General features: G+C 37.9%; 5 protein-coding genes across 15 annotated transcripts in view; 1 reads left to right on the forward strand and 4 right to left on the reverse strand.

Moving 5' to 3' along the window:
• Positions 1-323: 323 nt before the first annotated feature.
• LOC110191791 (uncharacterized) lies at positions 324-1,835 on the reverse strand. The gene is made up of 3 exons (XM_020962742.2): positions 1,573-1,835; positions 835-1,265; positions 324-769 (listed from the first exon to the last, which is right to left on the reverse strand). The coding sequence occupies exons 1-3, from the start codon at positions 1,687-1,689 to the stop codon at positions 688-690; spliced, it is 630 nt and encodes a 209-aa protein (XP_020818401.1). The 5' UTR covers positions 1,690-1,835; the 3' UTR covers positions 324-687.
• Positions 1,836-2,831: 996 nt separating this feature from the next.
• LOC110191880 (uncharacterized) lies at positions 2,832-7,779 on the reverse strand. 5 transcript variants are annotated; one of them, XM_086838886.1, is made up of 5 exons: positions 7,333-7,691; positions 4,699-4,931; positions 4,237-4,634; positions 3,728-4,182; positions 2,832-3,104 (listed from the first exon to the last, which is right to left on the reverse strand). In XM_086838886.1, exons 3-5 carry the CDS (start codon positions 4,363-4,365, stop codon positions 3,005-3,007), a joined length of 684 nt encoding a protein of 227 aa, XP_086695012.1. In that variant the 5' UTR covers positions 4,366-4,634; positions 4,699-4,931; positions 7,333-7,691; the 3' UTR covers positions 2,832-3,004. The 5 variants fall into 5 exon arrangements, with proteins under 5 accessions (XP_086695012.1, XP_020818523.2, XP_086695013.1 ...); XM_020962864.2 differs by having other exon boundaries at positions 4,699-4,935; XM_086838887.1 differs by lacking the exon at positions 4,699-4,931 and having other exon boundaries at positions 4,237-4,407; positions 7,333-7,779.
• Positions 7,160-17,415, forward strand: part of LOC110191877 (uncharacterized) — a 139,202-nt gene continuing 128,946 nt past the window's right edge. For both annotated transcript variants that reach the window (XM_086838878.1, XM_020962861.2), the window contains exon 1: positions 7,160-7,283. The gene's annotated coding sequence lies outside the window, so the exon portion shown is untranslated. The remainder of the gene's footprint in view (positions 7,284-17,415) is intronic.
• LOC110191883 (uncharacterized) lies at positions 7,921-9,257 on the reverse strand. The gene is made up of 3 exons (XM_020962867.2): positions 9,061-9,257; positions 8,549-9,006; positions 7,921-8,145 (listed from the first exon to the last, which is right to left on the reverse strand). The coding sequence occupies exons 1-3, from the start codon at positions 9,175-9,177 to the stop codon at positions 8,046-8,048; spliced, it is 675 nt and encodes a 224-aa protein (XP_020818526.1). The 5' UTR covers positions 9,178-9,257; the 3' UTR covers positions 7,921-8,045.
• The window catches only part of pxb (putative Hedgehog signaling attenuator pxb), a 176,804-nt gene continuing 171,040 nt past the window's right edge, over positions 11,652-17,415 (reverse strand). For all 6 annotated transcript variants that reach the window (XM_086838882.1, XM_086838880.1, XM_086838879.1 and 3 more), the window contains 2 exons: positions 17,034-17,271; positions 11,652-15,687 (listed from right to left, as the gene is read on the reverse strand). In XM_086838882.1, coding sequence (XP_086695008.1) covers positions 14,323-15,687; positions 17,034-17,271 — 1,603 coding nt within the window. In that variant the 3' untranslated portion in view covers positions 11,652-14,322. The remainder of the gene's footprint in view (positions 15,688-17,033; positions 17,272-17,415) is intronic.

Raw genomic sequence — 17,415 nt, forward strand, 5'->3', positions numbered from 1 at the left:
AACCTGGAAGTTTGCCACCGCTTTTCCATTCCAATTCGAGGTATTCTTTATCACATAATTACAATCATTGTAACATATAATCGAGAGAGATAAGCCCATTGAAATCTGAGCAATCAGTGAGCTTTAGTACCTTAGCTCCAACCAGAGTAATTAACATTTATAATACCAATGCCGAACTGAAGTGATTTGTCAATCAATTAATTAATCAGTGGCAGAACGTATGATTTTCATTTTTGCCTGTGAACACGCGGCTATTGATTGATTTATGAGTCCGCTTGTTGGATATTAGCAATGATGGAAATAGACAAGAGCAGTGGAGTATATGTGTTTGTTAGTCGTATATTTTGTTATCTTTTTGCTCTTATCTTATCACGACGCATACCTTGTACAAGTTGCCGACAAATTAAAGCACTGATTGCAGCAGCACATTGAGACACATGATTCTGTCTGAGTAAGCCTTTATCGAAAATGGTGTGTGGGGCTTTTTTTATTGGGGTCCTCACCCATTTTGGTTTATTTTTATTTGACATCATCGCCATAGCCTTGGCTATGTTACTTTTCTTTTCTGGGCGGGGTGTGGAAAGCCAACTAAAAACTAAATAAAGATACTGACGCAATAACTTTTGGCAAGCGTTTTGGTTTCGGCTATTTCATTTTCGGAAGTGGCATCTTCTCTTCTTCGTTTTTCTAGACCTTGATCAGGAGCAGAGCCAGGGCCAGGAAGCCAGCGATCAGGGGCAGATTCTGTACAGCGGAGCTAGCATAGCAGCTATAAGTATACAAAAATCTAAGTTAGTAAAGGACTTGAGATAAAAGAAATGCTCTAAGACATACCCAGCATGCGTGACATTGTAGATGGTTCCATTCACAAAATTGGTGTATTTCACGGAGGCATTGGCATTGACCTCCGGAATGAGGAAAGACGAGTAATTGGACCTGGCCAAAATGAAGCCAGCGCTGGTCGAGCTATTGGTGGAATCCGTGTAGCTGCAACCCAACAGGTAAGTGTCGTCGACCAGTTCCAGAAGCTTGATGGTCACTAAGCTCTGCTTCTGGCCACCCGTGAAGTTGACGTTGTAGAAAGTTTGGCCAGGGACTAGGGTGATGTTGGCCTTCTCGTATTCGTTCTGGTACAGGGATTGCGTATTAGCCGAGTGGCTGACATTCACCAGCATGTTGGTGTTGTTCCAGAAGCCAATGCTTAGATCAATGCAGGACACATTCGAGGCAGGATTGCGGGCAACCTCTTGCCAGTACCCAGCGAACTAGAAAGGGATACAAGACTTATTATTCATGGGAATAAGAAAATAAAATATTCAACCAAAGATGTTACAAAAAATGGTTGAAAACAGATATATTGCAGAAATTGTAATTGTATTTCTTCAAAGTTTAATCAGTTTCATAGCACAATATTAACTATCCTTCAGTGTAGAGTGTTAAATATACTAATTTAAGCGAATATAACATTTAAAAAACCAAGTAAATTAATCAATTATTATTAATCAAACAGGTTATTATTATTATCCTTTTACAAAACAAATGAAATATTGTCTATATTTTCAATTCACTCACTTGTGTGTTGTTGAAATCTATTCCGGTGGCATCAACGCAGGACTTGGGCGTGGCTTGGGCCAAAATAGTTGAAGCTGAAGCCAAGATGGCCAAACAAATCATCACACTTTTGCACATGATGTCACTGGGGTTTTTTTTTACTTAAACTTCCGATAAGTTACGATATTTTAGGGTTTTTTTTTATATTAGATTTCCTCCCGCTGCACGATTTTGTGACTACGAGCTCGATTCGCTGCGAATGCGTCGTTCAACTGAACTCGATCCCCATCCGCCAGTGGCTTTTATAGGCGCGTATCTTTTTCTCTGTATTTTTGCTTCCATTATCGATGCCTGCACAAGTGGAGGCGCTGGGTTCTGTCACTGATTTACGCATATATCTGACGTCTGTTATCGTCTGAACGGCATGACTAATCTCTCTGACTTTAGCAATAAGTTTACTGTTTGTTGGTGGACTAGCCTCTTGTTCTTTTGCAATTGAAAACTCCCCCCCAAGTCACATACTTATATTGATTTACCTACAAAGGTCTTTTCCAGGAAATGACTATTTTGGTTAAAAATAAATTGGCAATATCTATTAACAAGGATTTTGGCGACTCCTTATCTGAGCTTCGTTTTTTTGGACTTTAATTTCTATTACTATCTTTGCAATTAAATTAAATTTGGCAAAGATTTGCTAAAAGAAAGGTCATGGTTTTGATAAAGACTCTGCAAAAGATGAGTTTGATACTTTCAATGATACAATTACCATCGTGAGAGCTGTAAATTCTATTTGAAAGAAGAAAAAGTTGTTTTTTAAGATAAGTACAAATGTTCTTTTTCTCACCTGTACTTGTACCTTTTCCCATTACTCATTCTTTGCCCTCAGTAAAGTAAAGTAATAAACAGGGTAAATTTTGTTATCTCTACTACACTAGATACATGGGGAAAATATAAAATTAATTAAAATCTTCCACGTAATGTGATATCTAAGTCTTTTGGTGATCTATCTTCCTATAGAAGAACATACATATAGGAAAGAAGCCTTCTACAATTCTGGATTATATGACTTTATATGACTTTATCACTGCCAGACGACACTGAGTCACTATTGAAAGCAATGCAGAGAATGCAAAAAAACAGCACAAGATTCGAAACAAGCTCAGGCAATGATAAAGAAACATAATTTCTCATTTAAATGGCAATCAATGTTTTGAAGAAAAGGAAACATAAGACCAAGTTAAATATAAATGTGCTAAATAAAAATAACAACCAAATAATAATTGAAGGAGTAAAGCATTTAATTTGAGGGATATAAGAACAAATTAAATATGAATACAAGATAATAGATTTACGGAATTTCAACACAAATTACAAAAAACAATAGAATATTAATTGTAATTTTACAAGACTTACAAGATTTTACTAGTATCCCCGAAAAATGAATGAGAATGAATTAAATTATCAGACTATCAGCACATAGTCCAAGAACAAAGGCCACGGCAATCAATAGCAAGGAGATAATTGTGGATGGATTGGCTCCGGCGGCATAGCAACTGAAATGAAAGAAACTATAATCATAAGAAACAAGAATGGAAGCTAACTTCGGCATGCCGAAGTTTGTATACTCTTGCAGATTGCACATTAGATCATTAGTAATTAATACAATATAAATTATATATATTTATCTTAAAAACTACAAAGTAATGCTCAACTATATTTATTATATTCACATTCACAGTTTACACAGTTCATGTAATATCGTCCTATCCGGCACGTTCCGATTTATATAGTAGTAAGAGTATAGAGAAGACTGCAGTTTAATTTAGATAGCTTCAAATCTGAGAGACTAGTTTTCGTAGAAATGCACAAGGCTAGATCAACTCGGTTGATATATATACTTTATAGTTTCCTCCTTCATTGCGTTGCAAACTTCTCACTAAAATTATACACCCTGCAAGGGTATACAAATAAAGCTAAATAAGATAATAATCAATATATACATATCTATATATACATTTTTTTGTGTTTCTTTTTTCGCTGATAACAGGAAATGAAATATTGATCTATAATTTTACTTAGATATCCCTTACAGGTGTGTTATAAAGTTATATCTATGGAAATTTCAAAAAACTCATCAAACTGACTCTGTTTCTATACTTATCTAAGCATTACTCACGTTTCCCCCTGAGTTATCAATGCCATCGTGCCGTTCAAGAAGTTGGGGAATTGGCTACTGGCATCACTCTCTAGCTTATTGAGGGCATCCGTTGTGGGTGTACGATCCCTGGTTAGGATAATTCCAAACGATGTCGAGTTGTCAGTCTGATTTGTGTAGCCACAAATGAAGGTCACATCGGTGTAGTCGGTGTAAAGGATCTTGAACACTGTGTACGGAGTGTAGCTAGGAGGATTCCAGTAGGTGAAGTTGTAGCCATCTTCGGAAGCACTATTATCAGACACAGTAAGGGTGGCGTTCATGGTTTGATTCACCCAAGGATAATCGGGCGACACTCCGTAGGTGGTATCGATCAGGACATTGTCATTGGCTCTATCCAGCACGGTTATGTTCACCTCCGTGCAGAAATCAATGCCGGCTGGCTGCCTGGCCACCTCCCACCAGATGCCTGAAAACTGAGTGGAAATTGATAAGTTTATCCCTTAACATATAATTCGTAGAGTACTCACCAGAGTCAGGTTCACTGCAATGCTGTTGGACTCACTGCACGCCTGCAAAACTTGGGCTTTGGCAGTGTGACTTCCTAGAAGACAAGCCAACAGGCAGATCAGGCCCAATGCCGGGATTCTTGCTACCATTATTGCGAACGGGTTGTTTCTGACACGGCCTCAGATGAAGAACTGAACCCACGAAAGGTGGGTCATCAAGTATATAATTATGCGACATAAGGCAGTAATCGATCAAATTATATCTAATGAGGCAGTGCATAGTTCACATGATGATAAGTACTGTCCAGAGTTGGTCAATATGTACATATTGGGAATGATAAGAGGAGCACTCTCTTCTTCATATTGAAAACGTATGAATTTCTATATAAAGTGGACACACTTCTGGCTTCACAGTAAATCTAAAATATAAACCATTTATATATACATTTATTGTTTAAAAAGCCGTTAATTTCAAATACTTACACTGCAAGAAAACATTAGTTTTTCTATTTTCTTTGGAGAGGTTTCTTACCATGCAAACACACACACACACATCTATGCATAGACGCCAACACGTTCATATGTATATACATATGTATGTATGTACATACATATAGGGTGCTGCTGCCGCCTGTCGTTGTCCGCGGGAGTCTCAATTATTTTTATTGCTGTTTTAGTGGCTTTAATTATCCACTTAATCGATGTCCACTCGGTAACTGTCTTAAAAATGCAATTTTAGTTACGTGTGTAGTTATTTATTAAGCTCACTTTGGCTTTTGTAGAATGTATGAATGTTTCTTATTCCTTCTCCCGCAGGTTACAGTTGCCGTTACTTACTTCTCAATAAAAATCTTTAAAACACACTTGGTTGATGCTTAATTAAGTGTTGCCGCATAAAACGCCGTTAGTTTTAATGATTTAATCGTTTTGCAGGTGCTATCACACCTTTGTGTTGGACTTAAAACGTTTTTAAGCAGCAGCACGACGCAATTTTTCACTTTTGATCTGCTCTTCTTTGCTTCTTATTCTCTCGCTCTCTCCGCAAAGCCTACCATGCAATTTTAAGCGATTGGCAAAGAGAGCGAGAGAACAAGAAGGTGAAGATCAAATTGCCAGTGTGAAGTTAAGTTGGGCGCAGCTGCTGCAGCTGCTGCTGCTGCTGCTGAAAATCTATTATTGACCGAAAAAAACGTGTAATAATTCTTAAAAAACATTTAATTCAATAAAGCTAAGTGCGTTTTATGTTGGAACACACAAATTAAGCACTGATAATGTGAATTTCTCCAAATAAGACTAAAACAAAGCAACGCGATTGGCAATGAGAGCGAGAGAAAAAGAAGGTGAAGATCAAATTGCCAAAGTGAAAAGTTAAGTTGGGCGCAGCTGCTGCAGCTGCTGCTGCTGCTGCTAAAAATCTATTATTGTCCAAAAAAAACGTGTAATAATTCTTAAAAAACATTTAATTCATTAAAGCTAAGTGCGTTTTATGTTGGAACACACAAATTAAGCACTGATAATGTGAATTTATCCAAATAAGACTAAAACAAAGCAACGCGATTGGCAAAGAGAGCGAGAGAAGAAGAAGGTGAAGATCAAATTGCCAAAGTGTAAAGTTAAGTTGGGCGCTGCTGCTGCTGCTGAAAAACTATTGTTGTCCGAAAAAAAGTGTAATAATTCTTACAAAACAATTAATTCATTTAAGCAAAGTGCGTTTTATACTGGAACACACAAATTAAGCACTGATATTGTGAATTTCTCCAAATAAGACTCAAACAAACATATTTGCAGAGGTACATACATATACATATGTATGTATGTAAATATGTACGTGTGTATTCGGTATGTTTCTTTTCAATTGGAAACAACGGAACAACGGGTAATCGAATTGAGCAAGGCCCAAAGTGAACGGGTGTCCGATGTATACTTAACAAATAACTACGTAATAAAAAAATACATATTCAAAATAGATAGTTGGTAATTCAAACTGAAATTTAACAACAAACATACTTGAGAATCCCGTGGACAAGGTAAGGCAGCTGCAGCCGCTAATTCGTGTGTTCTAATCTCACGCCAATTACTTTCAAACCGTAAACACCCTATGCAAGTCTGGAGCGAGAGCGTGAGCTTGAGCGCGAGCGGGAGCGAGATCGACAGAATAAGAAGCAAAGAAGATGAAAATTGGCAAAGTGAAAAATTGTGGCTGCTGCTGAATAAGAACGTTTTAAGATGGAAAAAAAGTTTAAGAATACCTACAAAATAATTAAATCAATTGAACTAAGTGCCTTTTATGCGGGGACATTGAAATAAGCACTCAATAATTGGAGTTTTAAAGAAAATTACGTAAATGGGAAGTGAGCGTTGGTTGTCCCGCCAATTGCAACTATAAAAGCGGGAAATAGAATGAAAAAAAAAAAAAAATCCGAAATTGTGAAAAGGCCAAAGTGAACCTACTAAATAACTACATAGGTAATAAAAAGACCTTTTAAAGACAGTTACTAAGTGAATATCGATTCAGTGGATAATTATAACCACTAAAAGTACAATAGTACAATACAATACAATAATAGTTGAGACTCCCGCGGACAACGGCAGGCAGCAGCCCCCAGCATGTGTGCATGTATGTGTGTGATGGAGTTTATGCATACGTGTGAATGTGTGTGTACATGACAAGAAACTTTTATTAAAAGAAGAATGCAAAATAAATGTTTTCTTGCGGTGTAAGTTTACAGCTTTAAAGTGCGTGTTTAAACCAAGCGAATATAGAAGTGAAGTAATGACTAAAAAGGTGAGAGATCAGTGGTTTGTTCATGATTTTACAGTTATTTCCATTCCTTTCCATTCCTTTCCCCTCCTTGTTGCTAACTCTTACACCTAAGTTGCTTTATATTTCTATGTTTATTTTTTCTCTTATTTTAAAATGTTTTTCTTTTATTTTATGTCTTTGTTTATACAGTGAGTTGGAAAAAAGAGGGGAAAGAAAAGAAAGAGGTGAAATTTCGTGAGTGGACAAAATTGGATATTTTTGACAACAAGAAAAAGACGAAGAAGAAACGAAAATGAGGAAATCGGTAAGTGAAATATTAATTTAATTTTTATATTGATTGTATTCTGACTCACTTTTTACATATAATCCAAACAAATTGTTTTCTGTGGCATATCTTTGATTTAAAATTTAAAAAAACTTTAAAAATATTTAACTAATTTTTATGTTTTAACAAACATGGCTAGACATGGCTGATTGACCTATTTATGGTAGTATATATGACATAGAGTTTGAAATTAATTCCAAGATTCAAAGCAAACTCGGGGCATATAATAGAACCATAATTTCTCATATTAATTGCATTCAGTGTTTTGAAGAAAAAGAAGCATAAGACCAAGTTAAGGTTAAAATAAATGTGCTAAAGCGAAAATAAAATCCAAATAATATTGATAGAGTGATGCATTTAATAAGAGGAATATATAAACAAGTTAAATATGAATCAGGGATACTAGTAAAATCTTGTAAGTCTTGTAAAATTAAAATAAATATCATATTGTTTTTTGTAATTCCTGCAGTAATTCCGTAACATTGATGAATTACTGCATAAATTATAGAAAACAATAAATTTATTTGAATTTTACAAGACTTACAAGATTTTAATAGTATCCCTCAATCATATTTAACTTGTTTATATATCCCTCAGATTAAATGCATTACACTATCAATATTCTTTGGTTTTTATTTTCGCTTTAGCACATTTATTTAAACTTCAACTTGTTCATATTTTTCTCAAATTAAATGTATTGCTTTTTCAATATTTTTTGGTTATTATATTTTCGTTCATTCTTTAAATGGTCAAACGATCTGCACAGAGTCCAAGAACAAAGGTCACAGCAATTAATAGAAAGGAGATAATTGTAGATGAACTGGCACCGGCGGCATAACAACTGAAATGAAACAAATATATAAACATGGGAAACAAGAAAGGAAGCTAACTTCGGCACGCCGAAGTTTGTATGCCCTTGAAGATTGATAAATTATTAATAATAACAATATAAATTGTATATATATGTATCTTAAGAGCAACAAAGTAATGCCTAATTTTGTTACATTCGCCTAAACATATATTCTATTTACATTTACAGTTTTGCACTGTAGAGTAACATTTAAAGATCATTCCAATGAGAGTTCTATGATATAGTAGTCCGATTTTCATAAAATTAAAACTGAACAATATTTTCCGATCATTCCTATGACAGCTATATGATATAGTTGTCCGATCCGGCCCGTTCCGACTCATATAGTGATGAGATTTGATATATAGAAGACTAATTGCAAAGCATTACTCACGTTTCGCCCTGAGTTATCAAGGTCATCGTGCCATGGATCGAGACGTTGGGGAATTTGCAACTGGCATTACTCTCTAGCTTATTGAGGGCATCCGTTGTGGGTGTACGATCCCTGGTTAGGATAATTCCAAACGATGTCGAGTTGTCAGTCTGATTTGTGTAGCCCCAAATGAAGGCGTAGTTGGTGTAGTCGGTGTCAAGGATTTGAAACACTGTGTAGGGAGTGTAATTAGGTGGATTCCAGTAGGTGAAGTTGTAGGTATCTTCGAAAGTACTGTCATCAGACACAGTAAGGTTGGCACTCATGGTTTGATTCACCCAAGGATAATCGGGCGACACTCCATAGGTGGTATCGATCAAGACATTGTCATTGGCTCTATCCAGCACGGTTATGTTCACCTCCGTACAGAAATCAATGCCTGCTGGCTGCCTGGCCACCTCCCACCAGATGCCTGAAAACTGAGTGGAAATGAATTAGTTTATCCTTGGAGTTATAATTCGTAGAGTACTCACCATTGTCAGGTTCAATTTAGTGCTGTTGGACTCACTGCACTGGGCTTTAGCAGTGTGACTTCCTAGAAGACAAGCCAACAGGCAGATCAGGCCCAATGCCGGGATTCTTGCTACCATTATTGCGAACGGGTTGTTTCTGAAACGGCCTCAGATCAAGAACTGAACCCACGAAAGGTGGGTCATCAAGTATATAATTATGCGACAGAGGTATGATGATAGGTATTGTCGGTGATTGGTCAATAATTACTTATATATTGTTAGTGATAAGGAACACTCTTTTCTTTTATCCGAATCGTATGACTTTATATATAAAGTACTCCTGGTTTCATTATAAATGTTGATATATGTATATGCACATTTATTGTTTTAAAAGCCGTTAATTTAAAACACTTACACTGCAAGAAAACATTTATTTTGCATATTTAAGTTTGTTTTGCTCTTTTAGTGCTTTGCAATTTTCTGACTAAAATTAGAATTCTCTGCTAGGGTAATATATATTTTAATTACTTGTACGACAAATGCAAATTTTATGAAAATTACACTTTTTCACAATACACGCAAAAAGTTTCTAAACATGTTGGGCTTTACCCGTATCAATAAAGTCCCATGATTGGTGGCTTAAGTGCTTTCCTTGCACACTGCAATTGGGAAAAGTGCAACGCAAATGCATATTGTATATCATGGGTCTGTCACTGATAGATAAGCGATAAGACCTTCGTTTCTATCGACTCTCAAGTGCTTGACAAACACCGTCCAGGTCAATGATACTCCCTCGAGTTTCCGGTCAGTGTTCCACACCGACCCGCAATATCGAAAACATTACGCTAAAAACAAATACTATCTGGCCTACTTTTAATTTTTCCCAAGAAAACTTTTAGCGTTTGAATGAAAAACGCTTAGAGATAAGGCTCTGCTGTGCTCTGAGCCACTTCGAACACTGTTCCTGGGTGTCCTGCGTGATATGGGGGGATATGTGTGAGCTAAGCTCTAGCGATTATGTTAACAGCTTCGTGTCCTCGACTTGTCTTCGACGTGTCTTGTAAGCTCTCAAACGCCTCCATAGGACATTAATTTTAAATGTCTCACAAGCTATCCGGCAAAGAGTTGGATATAGGTTAAAGCGAGGGGTAAAAAGGCGAGAAATGAAGACATTTTCCGGTATAGTTGACACACATTTAACGCTATACGGCCATAGGCTTTTGTCTCGGGAGTCGTTCCGCCTGGCAAACTTTTCAAAGTGCCAAAAGTTGACTACCAAAAAGGGGGTACAAAAATCACAAAAAATACAAGAGCAGCTGCTGGAATACATAGGTGGCACGCCCACATCTAAAACTGGCAGTGAAGGTAGCTTGTATCTATTATTTAATTAAAACTATTCGGTATGAGAATGTGTGTGAGGCTAAATAATTTAATTGGGCCATGTGTGAAATTTTGTAATGAATGACAAAACGCTCTACGGCCCAACTGCCAGAATAACTTTCAGAGTGAGTTTTGCTTGGGAGCTCTAAAACTTTTGATTAACACAAGATAGAGTTGCGGCTGAGGTTTTCAGGCGAATGCACTAATTGCGTTTCCACTCGATAGTGAAATGTTAGTTGAATGTTTTTTAGAAATGTAAATAATGCAACTTTTAGGGCTCTCTAAAAACAGATGTATTAAGTTATGTAATTAATGTATATCTCTAGCTGTTGACTTCTTTTAATAACTTGACTAGGTCCGTTTTTTGGGATTAGTTGAAAGTGATTTCAGGCCAATTAATTTATTTCTTTGACGCTTAGACGAAATGTTATTTATATCCATTTTGTGGGCTTTGCTTTCATGTGACGCGTGATGTTAACAATAGAATCCTATCTTCAAGTGTATCTTTAGCTTTATTACTTGCTTTTGCATTTAGTAAATTCAGCTATAAAGCTTATTATAAATCTCGGCTGGCACTCAACGTGCACTTTCTTCAATGTATTTAATTATCCCCTGTTGAAGCCTTGAAGTCTTCAATTAACTGCAAACATGCTTGACATGCGGGGCGCTTCCTTTCCCTTTTTAACTTCAGCCAGGAACCACAGCAGAGTGCAACCCATTCAAACTGGTAAAATAATTAAGTTGTTTATCTTAATGCAGGCATATCCTTTACTCACTCACACATCTGCCACTGCAAGTGACTGTTAATTGCACCATGAGCCCTATGCAAAACCCCAAGAAAAGGAAAGGAAAGAGCAGTGCAAACTTTCTATTAAAGCGAAGACTGTAGCGGAGTGCTTCACACACACACATGGTGTAAGTAAGCTCCTTCTTTCGTCCTTGCCTCTGTGGGAGGAGGGAGAGCAAGGAGGGTCCTTACGCAAGTGCGCACTGCGCAAGCCAATTTAAATTTTAAAATAAGCACATTAACTGCATGCACAAGCGCTAAAGCAAACTCGGCTCACACACTTACACTCCCTTTTCTTTGTGGCCAACACGCGCGCATATTTAATTTGCAGCAGATTTAAGCCTTGTCGTGATTTGCCTGGCTTTTTCAGTTAAAGAAAACTAACGAAATTTGATAAGAATATCCCTTAAAACAGTCCCATAATTACATCAAATAAAACACACAATTTTCTTTCATATTTCATAATGTTGATTTTTAGTTATTTTTTTTTCTTGCTCATTCTTTTAATTATTATCCATATCTGCTTATAGAAAAAGGTGAAACTAATTGTTTAATTGGTTTTACAAAAAATGTATAAACTAACTAGTTCTTGGGGCATAATTAATTGCTAATCGTTTTGTTAATTTAATTGATATTCATATTGATGCTTGGGGTTTTCCTCATCTTCGATTAACTGCCATTAAACATTATAAATTCGATTAAATCGCTCCATTTTGTGGTTTTCGTTTTCCGTCTAGGCATATATGTAAATATAAATGAAAACACCCCTCTCGTATTCCGTACAAAGTCTAAGCAGTTGTAGAAAAGTATTTAGTCGGTTTACGAAAGATCCTTACATAGAGTCATTTATTGGCTTGATATGCTGTCCAAAAGTTATCAATAAATTAACAGGAAAACAGTTTATTTACACACAATTCAATTGAATACAAAACACAAGGGCGTAGAGTGTTTTCTTTTTCTTTTAACATTTTACATTAATTGTTTAATTTATTTCGTGGAAGAACTATAGCAAAAGTTTCTTATTGACTTGTCCGTATGTACAACTTGCGATGGAGAAAAAGTTCTTATCGAGTTTTGGTTTGCGTTTGAAGGTTTTAGTTTAGGATAAAAGTTGTTGTCTTTAATATAGTTTTTGTACTGATATTGATAGTATTAGAAACCAGGTGTGCTATATTACATAAATACGATCTTTGATATGTAAGATTCAAATAAAAAATGGTAAAAAAATTAAGCCTTGAGAAACCAAGAAGTATAGATTCGGGATGAAGTATTATTTCCTAACTTTATATGGCATAAAAAAGAATACGTTGATATATGTATATATCTAGTTAATGTTTAGGATTAGTCCTTGTAAGCTGCTGATTTTCTTTACTGTTTTCACTCGCTCGATGATTGTGCTACTGCATTTAATTTAACTGGGTCTCTTGCCATATCATATCTATATGTTTTTTCTGATATATAGACCTCGACTTTTAGGGGGGGTTTTCCGAAAATCACAACGACTTGAACTTGATCTAAAGCAATTGTATCTCATATTATATGGCTGACGACGGCTGAAGGAGTTAATCTACGTTATAAAGGATAATCCTTGTCTAAGTTGCTAAGGATCTGCTCTTATCAATACAAGCATATATCATCCTGGGGGTCATGTCTAAGCTATATATGTACTCTATGTATGAATATGTATGGTATGTATAGACTACGGTTTATAGGATACATTGCATTGTGCTCATATAAGAAAATTTAACATTTCGCTTCCCACACACACATCGTCGGGGAAGGGATAGTGGTTATTTTATGACTGCAGGTGGAGCTTTCCTTCTGCTATTTACAAATCCGATACAACCTAGGAAGTGTTTTCTATAGCGCGGGGATTCATTGACAAGGGCGCCCTGCTAAACTGGTTCACTCGATATACCTAATGGGTGTTTTCTCTGATTTTCGTTTCCGCTTCTTGCTTGGATTTATCATCAAGATATAGTTTACAACGCTCTATGGACTAGTATTTAATTCTTTACAGTGTATTATTGTTTCGGTATTAAGTAAAATATGTTGTTCTTCATTTTTTTTTATATGTAAACAGTCTTCTTAGAGCCTTTGGTAGTCGTTTGTTTAAAGGCTTAAATGCAATACATACTGCAATTTATGTTAATAAAAGCTCTAAAAAAGTAATTAAAATATTTGCAAACAAAAACATTAACAGGCAAATTAATATCGATAAGTTTAAGAAAGCTAAAGCCTTTAATAATGGGAAAAGTCTTGCAAATTAAAATGTTAAACCAATAAAATGTTAAAATAGTGGTTTTAACAGATTCTGTTAGGTAACATTTCTAGTGAATCCAAAAAGTATGCAACAATTTTCATAAACAAATCTCAATTTTAATGGTCACTCCTAAAAGTATGCACATGAAAAATGAAATTGATTTTCAAGGAAAACGAAAAGTTGTTAAGTCACAGAATAAAATTCAGAAACAAATTTTCCTTTTAGCAAATCTCTTCAAAAGAAACCCCAAATAAATATTTTTAAAATGTGGGAAAATTAAAAATACAATTCATTGAATTCTTGATTGTTTTTTATGATATTTTGGTATATTTTTGATTGACCTTCCTGTCAACCCATATTTTTTCTTTTTCTTTAGCAGTTTTCCTTCTCTCATGCTTCACTTAAAAACTAAAATAACAAACAAAACTAATGCGTAACTTAGGAATACATTATAGGCTTAAACTTAATGATACATTATAAATAATGTTTGTAGACCTAATTTACGTTTAGCATTATATTGTAGAATTTGGCAATCACATTGGAAAAACACTTAGGATCTATAAGTTCTTTGCTTTGCGTCAAGTTTTTGCTTTTGAAACAGAGCGAAAAACTTGGGTGGTATGGCAACCTATCCAGAAACTTTGGGCTCTTCTGTTTCGATTTTTAGCATATATATATATATATCTATAATCGGTTAAATTAAGCTATTGCTTTGACGATGTACACGCAGGACAGTTTTTGTTTTCTTTGCTTTTGACATTCAGTATGCTTAGCTTACGGACTATGACTAACTGTACAGGGGTTTTCCCTATATACAAAGATCTTCTGGGAGGGAGATAATCTATAACTCTATCTACGCTGGTGAGAGACTCGCCGCCGCATTATTATTTTCCAACTGCGACGTGACGGTGGAGCAGGCGCTGCTATTGTTATTGGGGCTGGTGGCCTCGGCACTGCTATTACTGCTATTTCCCGATGCCTTGGACACAGCTCCGCCCGGCAGGGCCTTGGCCCGGGAGGAGTTGCGGTTCCAACTAAAGTTCAAGGCCGAACTCAACTTGCTGGGTTTGCTAGGTTGCGATGGAGCTTGCATTTGAGGCTCGGCAATGTCGTAGTCCTGGCGTCCAATCGAACTGGCCGGCGTGTGATGACTGTAGCCCGAATCGGAGCCGAAGCTCGAGTCTCCATAGGGATGTCTATACTCTCCCGCCGCGGGCAGCAGGGTGGAGGCATAGGGTCTGGCCCCTCCGGCACTCTCATAGTAATAGTTGGCATTGTACATCGGTTCCGCATAGCCATAGGCCGGTTCCTGGGTCAGAGGAGCGGCATGGATGCGATGGTGCTGATGCTGATGCGGTGCCAGTCTTCGGTCCAACATCCGCGGCTGGGTTCGGGCACGCATCGTGGCCGCCATCAGGCCACTGGCCGCACTCGATGGATACTGCTGGGTGGCATTGGGATACCGGATGCGTTCCCTATAGATCGTTGATAGCGGCTGGGTGGGTGCCTTGCTGAGCTGGGCATTAATCCGGTTGCGACGCTCCACCTCGTGCTCCAGCGTATTGTAGAACTGTGGTGCTGTCGAGCGGGCCATGTAGCCAAGGGCCATGAGATTACTACGATTATCGTACAGGGGAGCTAGGTCAGCTATCTCCGCCGTGGAGCTGCTGTTGTTGAGATCCTGATCCTGCGAGCAGCGGGGCTGTCGCGTCCTAGGAGTGCGACGTGTTGAGGCGGCAACGGAACCCGATGCCATTTCGTGATTATTATTGCTAACCGACGAAGCCGTGGCCGTGGAGGCATCCTGTCCCGTCGAGGAGCCACTGCTAAGGACACTGTGCCGCTCCTGGGTCACTAATTGCAAGTTGGACGAAGTGGGGACCGTTGGCACTGCACCTCCTGCTGCACCTGCTCCACTGACACTGCTGCCCGTCGCCCTCTCATGATAGGGAGTGGCTCCAGGGCCCGATGGGAGGTTGTTCTCCTTTTGGAAACTGCACTCGCCCGGCAGTGATAGCTCATCTTCGGCGAAATCATCGTCAGAGTGAAGTGGCGGCTCAGATTCGCCATCGGAGTCAACGCGTCCTGGTCCCAGCTCCTCGTAGACATTGTCGTTCGAGCGATAGGGATCGGGTCCAGGTGAAGAGCTGACCAGGAACGGTGGCGACCGTGTCATGGGATAGCCGCTGGGATAGTGAATGCTTTTGCCTTGGAGCAGCTGTAAGCAAAAGAGGAGAGAAACATTCAGTTAGTTATGATTAAAGAAGCAGTACAAAGTATGGAAAAAGAGAGGGAAAAGGGTTACTTTTGCTTTCTTGAATGCACTTGGAGAAAATATCAAGAAAATATAATCTTTTTAGCATTCTCTTTAAATAATTTTCAAGCTTTTTAAGATTTCTATATGTTTCTGAAGCTTTTCCTTAAAGGTTTTGTATCATTTTAAGTTAATGCTTAAATTTATATAAACAAGTTCAAGACAGTTTTCCTCTCTGTGTGCAGTTGCACGCAACCCTCTTGCGGGAAAAGGAAAGGTTTTCCCAAGTAAGCCGCTTTACAGCCGCCTCGTAGCCTCGGGCAGGACTTTGAAATGTGACAGGACAAGGAGGCAACAGGAAAAAAAGGAAAGGGGCAAGGAGCAGAAGGCAGCCAAGCAGCAGTAAGCACTTGTTGAAACAGAACAAAGCTGACAAAGGCAAAAAAATATATAATAATAAAAAAAGAAACGCTTAAAATGCCACAAGAAATGAATAATAAATGCAAAGAAAACAAGGAAGTTGAAATGCCCCAGTTAAAGTTTTAAAAGTAAAAGTCAAAGGGGTTGTTTTTTTTTTTATTTCCATTTAAAACGGAGCCAAAATTCTCAACTAATTGCGAGTGTCACAAGAATATTTAAAAAGTAGGCTAAATAGCGATTGAAACAGGGATGTATTTTAAGCTGTCAGTTTATATTTAACCTCGGCTAAAGAAGCTGTTTATCAGACAATAAAATAAACACACACTCCTTGGAAAATAATGGTTTAGGGAGAGGTCTTGAGCCATCAAAAGCGCAAAACTCGAACATAAAATATGAGAAGCAAAAAAGAATGAAATAAAACCGAGGGGAGCGCGCCATAAAGAAAACACGTTTTGGGTCAGAAAAAGCCTTCGAGGCGTCAGAGTCGTAAAATATTTAGGCACACAAAAGGACCTGAAATTAAGCTGACATGGGGGTAGGCGACACACTCAGGATACACAGGATATGCCGAATATCTTATGAATATGTACATACGTAGTAGAATGTGTATCTGCCACGTCAAGTTCAAGTGTAAATTGAGGCGTACAATGGGCATAAAGAGCAGTAGACATAAATGAATAATATGCAGAAAGGGATATCCTCGCGGAGAAGGAAATGTGGTCTCGTCTTACAATTGAATTGCATGTGACAGGATCAAAAACAGTGCGCAGACAATGACTGCCCAATGTTTTGACAGCGATTGTCGTCGTAATGTTTGGCAGTTGATTGAGGATGGGAATATGTATTCAGTTTCGTATTGTTCAATATCCAGGAAGGATATATATACTAACCTCGGAGTGATGCTGCTGATAGTGATGATGATGATGCGGCAGCTGCTGGTGGTGATGATGCCGGTGCATTACCAATGGCCTATGATGACCCAAATGCGCATCGGGATCCTCGTACATCCCGTGATGATGATGATGATGCCCCGATCCCAGAGTGCCACCGCCCAGAGGCATGGCTCCATTCAGGGGACCGCGGGTGGGTGTCTTGCAGGGTAGCAGATTCTGCACCTTTCGTTTGTTTCTGCAAAGAAAAAAGACAAGAAGGCGATTAGTAAGTGTTTCCAAGGATAGCTAGGAAGAATGATGATGATGATGATGGTGATGTTGCACGGCTTTGGCAGACATTTAGCATCCCAGCCCCGCCTACCGCCTACCGCTTACCGCC

Source organism: Drosophila serrata, unplaced genomic scaffold (assembly GCF_035046125.1).
Source record: "Drosophila serrata isolate PLE 108 unplaced genomic scaffold, ASM3504612v1 contig_360, whole genome shotgun sequence".
Classification (NCBI taxonomy): Eukaryota; Metazoa; Arthropoda; class Insecta; order Diptera; family Drosophilidae; genus Drosophila; species Drosophila serrata.